This window comes from Melozone crissalis, unplaced genomic scaffold (assembly GCF_028551555.1).
Source record: "Melozone crissalis strain CALT ecotype California unplaced genomic scaffold, PUWL_Pcris_2 ptg000056l_1, whole genome shotgun sequence".
In the NCBI taxonomy this organism is placed as follows: domain Eukaryota; kingdom Metazoa; phylum Chordata; class Aves; order Passeriformes; family Passerellidae; genus Melozone; species Melozone crissalis.
In genome coordinates, this window is record NW_026535834.1 from 3,721,666 (window position 1) to 3,731,429 (window position 9,764).

General features: G+C 45.3%; 1 protein-coding gene across 1 annotated transcript in view; it reads right to left on the bottom strand.

The window, feature by feature from the left end:
• MTHFD1 (methylenetetrahydrofolate dehydrogenase, cyclohydrolase and formyltetrahydrofolate synthetase 1) overlaps window positions 1-2,958 on the bottom strand; it is a 40,846-nt gene extending 37,888 nt beyond the window's left edge. The window contains exon 1 of the mRNA XM_054286802.1: window positions 2,819-2,958. Within this exon, the coding sequence (XP_054142777.1) occupies window positions 2,819-2,859 (41 nt within the window). The 5' untranslated portion in view covers window positions 2,860-2,958. The remainder of the gene's footprint in view (window positions 1-2,818) is intronic.
• Window positions 2,959-9,764: the final 6,806 nt, after the last annotated feature.

Sequence of the window (9,764 nt, forward strand, 5' to 3'; positions counted from 1 at the left end):
TTTAGACACAGAAACAGAGATTGTTTTTTCTTCTGGGAATACCAGCAATAAAAGGTATAGAATACTGTATTTTTATTACCTTCAACCCATCATATCCTGCACACTTAAAGCACTGCTTTTCCTCCTCCCATCAGTCATTTGTTTACTGTGCTGTTATACAATAACTCATCTTTTGTAACTCATTTGCCAATGAGGTAAATTTAACTTGTAGCAAGATCTGAGGCAGAATTACTAAACAGCCACTCAGAGAAGTAGAGGAAATCCATCGTGAGGTAACCAGCCAACTCAGATTGATGCAGAACCCATCTAATATTTAATATATTTCACAGACTGTGCAAGCTTCTTGTTTGTACTGACAGAAGCAGACTAGATGCATTTTGATGTTGATGCATTAATATCAACACCAAAATCCTACAGAGAAAACAATGCCTGCTGTGTTCCCCTTCCCATGCCCAGCCTAAACACATTTTCCATCCTCACAGGAAATACTCAAAGCCACTGAAATTGTCACTTTTCCTCTGTACCTCTTCTGAGCCTTCCAAAGGTGTGAACTGCCTTTATCACTTCATTAAGCTTTCCTTCTTTATAGAGGCAAGGAAACTCTCTCAAAGTACTTATTCTCTTTTCATGTTTCACAAGAATAAGAATGCCAGTATCCACCTGATTTTTGTTTAAATAGCTGGCATGATTGGGAATTAGGGATTTTTACATCTGTTTTGAGGAAGGGGTGCTTGGTGGCTGGAGGAGAAAGTTCACAATACTTATGAGCTTTGATTTAAAACACACACAGTAGCCCAGCTTTACACAGCTGAACATTACTTGTTTGATTCAACTCATCTGTCAATATTTGACTGACTTACAAATAAACATTTTTCTTGATTAAAGGGTAAAGTCACAAAACCCACCCCCTACAAGACAGTAACTGAAAAAGTTTTGCAGCTGATGTAAAGACAGGGACATTCCCTTTCTTCAACAGGTGGGTCAGTTGAAAATTCCTAGAAAAACCACATGCCTGTCACTTCTGCTGCTGCCAGACTCTTGGCCTGGAGGTGAACTCAGAACAGGGAGAATCCCTTGGACCAGCACTTCTCCAGGGGTCTGGAGGAAAGGCACAGCTGTCTCCAGGCTGGACAGCCCCAATCCCTCATGACTCCTTCAAGAACTCCACCAGAAAAAGGCAGAACTACCCGAGGCCCACAGGCAGCAGGTGATGCTTTTGCTGTACTGAACATAAACACAGCACAAATAAAGGCACTGAAGGACAGCTGAGCAACTGCAATTATTTTTTTTATTCTGTGGTGTCTTCAGGTCAAGATTTGATGACTCTGGACAGCCAAACACCTTAAGAGATGTGCTGGAAGTTAATCAAACCTTCCTCCTGCATGTGCCTATTAAAAGCTCATGCCTCTTCCTGGGTATTTGCACATCATGAATGTCTTCTGAGAACAGTTTATAGCTGCTACTATAGTACAGAAAACAAACAGAAATAAAAAATTTCACCCCTATATCTTTAAAATTAAGTAATGCAATATGCCATGCCAAGGAAGCTAGAAGTTTTAATGTGAATTATCATTGTACCCCAAATAGCATCTTTCCAGGACCAACTGCACTTCAGGGTGACTTTTTATGACAGGAAAGAAACCTACAAATCATCACCCACCCACCAGCAGCAAGCACAGGCATTACAAAGTGTGCTGGCCCCAACACTGCCAAAAGCATCAGGTGGAATGAAGCATGTAAGACAGAGACTGCAACACATGGGTGATACTGGCTCCAAAAATACCAGGTAAAAAACATGCAAGCGGCCTTTCCTCATGGATATTCAAATTCAAGGCCTACTTTTCAGCACTGCTCCACTGTTGGTTAGATGTAGCTGTGTCAGACACTGCAATACCTAAGAGGAGGACTAACTGCTTTGCTGAGATGCTTTATATCTTTTCAAATGTAACCTTTCTACCCAAATTCCCTGATTATATCCACAGAAGATACCCAATGAACCTACCTAACCAAACTCTGTTTCCACAGGATATAACAGAACCACTATAATGCATTTCCCTGGGGATTAGGGAAATTTATTTGTCTTTCTTACTAGATGCGTATGTTGAGAGGCAGCAGGAAAAACAAGCAAAGGTTATTTTTTTAAAAGACACAATGCAGGCTCACTTATACCCAGGGCTTACCAGCTGAGTAAATCCTGAAAAGTACAAGAACACTTTTTCTTTCAAAGTTTCCCAAACTTTTTAAACAGCTTTGGCAGGACACCTGTGACCGCTCAGCTATGTGTTACCAACATGTGAATCAACTTATTTTCCTTTAAAGAGGAAGAGTAAGTGCTTGTAGAGTATGAAAACAGAGCCCATACCTAAAGCACATGTTCCCCACTCCCGCTGATAAAGCATGCCACCAGCCCAGCCTGCAGGCACAGAAGCCGCAGGTCAGCCCGTGCCTTCACACCTGCCTGGGCGCTCATCTCATCCTTGCTGAGCAGCACCAGGTGCGTTCTGGGGCACTTTGCTCTCTCCTTGAGACCTTTAACACCGTACTTCGTCCAGTAACTCCCAGTTTACAGCCAGCAAGAAGCGAGCTTTGGCTGCAAGCGAGTGAAAAAGCTGTAGGGTGTCTCCAAACCTGCTTCGTCCAAAGATCCAGAGTAAAAGTCCCCCAGCCCCATCCCGCTCCAGCACAGCCGGGGGCTGCCGGGGCACGCCTCAGCTCCCGGCCACACCGAAGGGCAGGAGCCCCGCGGCTCCCGGACTTTCCCGCACGAGGGAACCCGGCCGATCCGCGGGCAGGGCGGGCGGGCGGCCCCGCTACGTACCCGGAGACAATCTTGCCGCTGAGGATCTCGGCGGGGGCCATGGCGAGGGCCGGAGGGCGGGCGAGCAGCGGGCCTGCAGAGGTGAGCGCGGCGGGGCTCTGGGGCGCTCTGCGGGACGCGCTCTGCCCGCCGCCGCCTCACTCCCGCCCCACGTGGCCCGAACTTCCCGCGGCCCCGACCCCGGCCCCGCCGCGCAGGCGCTGCCCCCGTTCCGCCCCTCCGCTGCTCCCTCGGAGAGGGCGGCGGGACCGGGGCCGCTCCATGTCCCGCCCCTCCGCTGCTCCCTCGGAGAGGGCGGCGGGACCGGGGCCGCTCCGTGTCCCGCCCCTCCGCTGCTCCCTCGGAGAGGGCGGCGGGACCGGGGCCGCTCCATGTCCCGCCCACGGCCCGGCTGCAGCGCGGGGGAGCGGAACAGAGCAGAGCGCCGCGGCGAAATGGCCGCCAAAGCGGTCTCCAAAACGCCTCTGAGGCAGCGCTCCCGGGCGTGCCCGGCCCTGCTCGGCGGAGAGCGGGAGGGAGAGGGCAGCCCCGAAGGGAGCTGAGCGTTTCAGCTGAGCTGGGCTGTGCGCAGAGAATAAATACGGAAATCCCACATCGGTGTCAGAATAATCTGTGATTCTTGTCCTCTTGTGGTTCTTATAACATGTCATGCCAAGAGTAGAAATTAAGAGTAGAATTATAGATTCACAGTTTGGATTGGAAGGGACTTAAAAGATCATCTAGTTTCGCCCCAAAGCCAGGGGCATCTTCCACCAGATCTGCCCAGCCTGGCCGTGAACATTGCCAGGGATGGGGCAGCCACAGCTGCTCTGGGCACCCTGTGCCAGGGCCTCACCACCCTCACAGTAAAGAATTTCTTCCCAAATATCTAAATCTACCCACTTTTCGGTTTGAAGCCATCCCCCCTTGTTCTATTGCTACATGCCCTTGTAAAGCATCCCTCATTTGTATAAAAAAAAGTAATTTTAGTTTTCAGGATTTCAACACATCTGTCCAACGTAGAATTGCCAAACCAGTGGCTGACCAGAAGGAGGGCAATGAAAAGGAGGTTGGGATTGTGGCCTAAATTCATAAAAGTTTTCAAGAGTGAGAAACAGGTTCCTAACAGTGGCTTCTAAGGGATGTATTTGCACTAAATAATCCCATTAGAACTGGTGAAGGTGGTATTTTCCCATCAGATCCATGCAGTTGTCCACATGCACTGTTATTTGCATGACCAATGTTTTTCCTTACTCTGCAGACCAGTGCACACATTTTAGGACCTTTCTCAGAGAATTGTCAGTGGTTTTCTCACACATCTGGCAAATGAGTGATTAGCATCCAGCCAGGGCTAGGGACAGCAAAAGCAGTTGAATATCACTGAGACAGACTGGCCCAGGCAAGATAATGCTGTGACCCAGAGAACTGTTAAGGAACTCATCAGTGTTCCCTGCTAATGTCTAGCACACGGTTAGACAACAGGTCCATGACTCAAGAAACTGGTGATGAAGAGTTCAGGGGCAGAGAACTGGCTGGTGGGGATTGCTGCTGGGCTGACCCCACAGTGTTAGGTTGCTGCTGGGGAGTAGTAGCACATTCCTGTGCCTCCAGTATATCTGTGCTCTTTCTGCTTTGGGACCTAGCAACATCTGCCACAGCAAAGAAATGGGATAATCTCACTGCAAATCATCAAGCTATAGAGAATCAGGACTGAATGCCAGAACAGCAGTGCTCCTGCTGAGAATTTGAGGCTTAAAAGGCCTGTGTGAAGTGCTTTCACATAGACTTTTGCTTTACCTAGAATGCTTAAGTTTGGAGAAACAAAGTATCTGTTCCGAAGAGATTGCTTAGAAAACTTTCAATCCTGCTACTACGTAATGTAATCAGCTCACAAAGGGATTTGGGGAGCTCTAGGATTTTGAGATGAATGAAATGCAGGTCTTGCTTCCACCTAGGGCACAGAGCTGTGAGGATAGAAATATACAGACCCTTCTGTTTTAGAAGGTCAGAGGCTTTAAGGTTGCTTCTTTGACATTCTAGGAGGGGAATGTAAACCATACATAGTCCAAAACCCAACTGAGGATAAGTTACCTTTGTGTTTCCTTTATTACACTAAAAAGTGACATCTTTTCTGCTTTTTTCTTCTCTTTTTTTTTTTTTTTTTTTTTTTTTTTTTTTTTTTTTTCTGTTGAGGGTAGAGATTGCTACCTTGGGTGATTAAATTACTTTAAGTTAATAGCATGTTGTATTTGTAGGATAAAAGATAAAAGGTCAGAAATTTCTCTTTAGGAGTGACTTGGAAATGAGAGAAAACATTATAGTTTGAAGGTTTTATATGTTAAATAAGAAAAACTATAGAAAAAACCACAAAAAGCTATAAGAAACTTCTTTTCCCTCTTTATAATGTGTTCCCTGTATTCCTCGAATGCAGCAACAGGCACTTGCAGTATTATACAGTCAAAACTCAGATTATGCAATTGGTCAAGAGGAGTGATTTTTCTAGGCTGCTTAAAATTCTGTGCCTTAGTTGTTTCTTCTGTTGCTTTTATCTGAGGCCTTAACGAACTCTTGGAGGGCAAAATAACCCAGTGTAAGGGAAAAAAAACCCCACAAAACATGAACTCCTTCAGCTAAGCACTGGATAAACTCACAAAAACAACTTTTGTTAAAAATAGACCTAACATCCAGGATTACAGTGTAAAAATATCGGGCAGGTAAAGAAAAAAAAAAGAAAGTATTTTTGTTCAAAATATTCAAGTGACCTTACTTGCAGAGTGAGCAGAAGACACTGTTGCCATCAGGAGCTGGAGATTCCTACCCACAACTGCTAATTTGTATGATTTACATGTGTGTGAGCAATAATCCTCCCTTCTTGCTTTTCTTGATGCCCCAGCTTTTGAATAATACATATACCATGATGACAGATAAAGCTTTGAATATTACCCAAATTTGTTGCAGGAAAGGAACTAAGAATACTTCCAAACAACTTCTTCTAACTTCTTTAGTTTTGATCCAGATTCTAATTTTCAGGAAGGGACAGGCTCATGAATTCTAAATATACTTATGCCAGAAAATCAGACTAACCTTCTTTTGTCAGAGCAGGAAGTCCTTCTGCATTTCTAACTTGTCTGATGTGGCAGTCAAGTTGGGATTTTTCCTTAGAAGTTATGCACATCATGTCTCTAAGTAAGAACATGTTCTATAACATTTATTCTTAATTTTCATCCTGGGATCAAAATGCTAGAAAAGGAGGGGGAAAGATACAGAAAAGGGATTTTGTGATAAGAAATGGCTGAGCAGACCTTTCTGCCCAGCTCAGAGCCACATCCAGCCCAGAAATGCAGTAAAAAATTAAAATTCCTATTCACGTATAGGAACTGTCAGAGAAACACAGTGCAAATGAGACAAACATTGTGAAAATGTTTACAAAGTGGACAGCAAAAATCAGTGTTTTATGCATTCAGTATCAAAGCAGGCTTACTACTTAATGGTTGTTGGGCTAGGGATAAGAACAGTTACTTTGGGGTAGGCTGAAGCCTCGTGTAAGAGTTCTCTCTGCTCTGAGTGTTGCTCCAGCATGGTCCTTCTCCCTCCCTCACCTCCCTGCCAGGATCCCTGGGTTTGATTTGGCAATTCCCACAGTGTGACTGTTTACCTTTGCATCCACCCCCTCTTACCCAACATGTCAAAAGTTATGAAGCTTGCTCTTTTAAAAAACCCTGAGGGCTGCAAAATACATGCCAGAAAGACTTTCAGTGTTATTGGTGAGCTAAGAGCTGTGCCTCTGATGACACAGGGCCACAGAACCTGTGATTTGTCAAAAGAAACTGATCCCAAACCATCAAAGTGAGGAAGAACTTTAAGCTGCTTTACTCATTAGGTGGGATGGCTAGGATAGGACATTATCTCTAGTAAAGGGGTGGAACAGACAAGATTATATAGATTAATTTAGTAAACTTTGGTGAGAAAAGGGATTTTAAGAAAAACTGTTTTCAGGAGCACACCAGAAAACCAGTATTAGACTTTGATATTCAAATGTTTATGGGGAACTTTTGGTGCTTCAAGATGCCCCACTGAACAATGAATGACATTACCCAAGAATGTCCCTTTATCTACCATGGTGAGGGACACAGCTTTGTCATGGGGTAACAGTGACACATTTAATCACATGCTCTTGGTCCACTCTCCCTTTGATCAGAGCATGACTGAACTTTGACTGTAAGGCTTGAGACTGATCTCAGTCTATGCTGTTTGGAACAGCCCTTACAGCTAAGATGTGTTAATGAAATAGCAGATGGCCTGAGCTATGATTTGTTCCATCATAAAGTGTTCCCCAAGCGTAGTTGTCTCCTATTCTGTGTAGCCTTACCAAGTGTTCCATCACTGAAATAGGAAGGTGGTGACACAGCCAGCTGTTGGATAGTCACTATGGAGGTGCTCTCCTGGGTTAGGATGGTGTTTCTTCTTTGGCTTCCTCGTGGTTCCTGGTCTGATGCCTGAACCAGCAGAACAGATACTTGGAGTGCTCTTTGTCCATTTCAGTGCAAAGGCAGACAAATTAACCGAATCACTTCCAAGCACAGACAACACTCCAACAAAGTGGGGGTTTTGTAAAACCTGTGAAAGAGTACTTTCATCATAGGTATTTCTGGCAAGGAGGTAAAGCTGGTTGTGCCCCACAAAGTTGCAGTAACAAACAGATCTCTCAAATGCTCTCCTGACCCCTGTCTCCAGCTTGCTGATCACTTGCCTGTCACGCAGGGGTTTTGGATTGACCATTGTTTATCTGTCCCTCTACAGACAGCAATAACAGTTCAGATTATCTCTGAATTTCCACTTGTGTTACTATGCCAATGACACAAAGTTGTACATGGGTGAGTGAATTTTCCATTGGCTGTTTTTCTTGTTCTTCCAGCTAGCTTCCTTTAGCTACATCATCTTACCTTCACACAGAAACCCAACAGTTCCTATTGACCTCCTAGGGATCCTGCATGAGGTCTTGGTAACAGTTAGAAGAAGTTTGTGCCACACTTGATTCCACTGAGAACAGTGCCAGAGTGCTTGATAAATGTGGGCCCAAGGTTATCCCAACTCTTTGATGGTAAGAGAGAATTCAGATCAAAGAGACCATTTTTTAAGTAGTTCCCTCTCTCACGTAGTAACCATTCCTAATACTGCTGCAGCATGCTGGGGCGCTCCATGCAGTAAACAAAAGCCTAATGCACTGTCCCAACCTGCCTGTGAGTCATGTATTACCACATTTTTCAGATAAGGAAGCTGAGAAAGAAGGGAATATTGATTGCCTAAAGCAGAATACAAACTGGAGCAATGGAGCTGTGATTAACTACCTTGACATTTCCACCTCCTCCTAATTCTTTTGGCTAAAAATTTTAATTAACAGTGGGTGGCTACAGAGGACTTCTCCCTTCTTTTGCCTAAGAGCTGAGTGATTTGTGTGGTAGTTGTACCAAGAACTGCTCCATTAATAAATGGGGCAGAGCCTGGTGAGGCACCTTGTCCAGAGACCCATTTCTAATATTTGCCCTGAAGCTGTGGAGTGTGTCCCTTCCCTCATGCTCAGCTGCATCAGGGAAGAAAAACAGTGATTCCAATGACTTAATCTCACAAGTCTGCAGAGCTCCAGTGCCTGTCCTGCACATCTCTGGGAGAAAGATTTCTCAAAAAAAAGCAAGGCTTGCTCATGTCTGCTACTGTGAGCTCTCTCTGAGCTTCCTGATTCATAAACGAGCTGGAGATCTCATTAGAAAGTCTGTGCCATGAAATGGTCCATCCTTTTCTCCTGTCTCCAAGACATTTACATAATCCAGCAAGGCAGTGGTAATGTTTTGTCCTAAGTCAGCCAAAGCTGGCAAGAAGCACAATAAGGACTTTTCTGGTCCTCTCTGTTGTTTTGAAGTTTTGGATTTTGACATCTGTAGTCTGAGCACCCTAGTGCATTTGCTTGTAGATGTAGTAATTCTGCTCTGGAGCCCCACTCTTTTGCAGATAAAAATGTGATGAGCCTGTGCTCCAAACTGTTCTGAGACAGTGGGTGGTGCTGCCTGGGCCACAGGAAGATTCAGAGCCTGTAGACTTGCAGTGGAATGGAAATATAGTGAGCTCAGCAGGGAGAAGTCTGCTTGGCCTGTGACTCCTCTTTATGGCCTAGAAGCCAGGAGAAGAGAATGAATAATCCCTCCAAGAGGAGCTGTGCCAAGCTAGGATGTTGCTGGTGTCCCTTGTGCCCGCCAGAGCAGCATACGACTGGCAGACAGATTCTGTGAAGGAGAACTGGCCAATTTGTCCACTTGCCATTGGCTAAATGACATCTCTTGAAAGCCCTGGGAGGTTGGGAATGGAGGAGTCTGGTGGGCTGCTGGTGTCCTGCCAAACTGCACTGCAGGGAACACGTGGCAGAGCCTGTGCTGAGCATCTGGATGAGCTCAGGCTTTCTTTCTAACTGTCCCAAATATCACCATGCCATAAACATGTGCTTCTGAGCTTGGACTGGAAACCAGGCAGCTTGACTGCAAGATGAATTTGGGCTTAAAGCTGAACAGATAGGCTTAGAGTGAGTGAACAGCAGCACACAGGTGTAATGGGTGACCCTGTCTGGGTGCCAGACACCACCAAATCCTGTCTCACTCCCCTTCACACCTGGACAGGGGAGAGAAAATACAATAATGAAGATTCATGAGTTAAGGACAGAGAGAGATCACTCACCAAATACTGTTACAGGCCAACTGGACTCCAGTTAGAGATATCAATTGAATTTATTGCTGACAAAATCTGAGTAGGATAATGAGATGTAGTGTAAGACCTTACACACACCTACCCCCCACCTTTTTTCCCTTCCCAGCTCTAACTCCTCCCCACCAGCAGTGCAGACAGATGGGAATGGGGGTTATGGTCAGTGCATCACATGTTGTTTCTGTGACTGCTCAGGGAGAGGAGTCCTTCCCCTGCT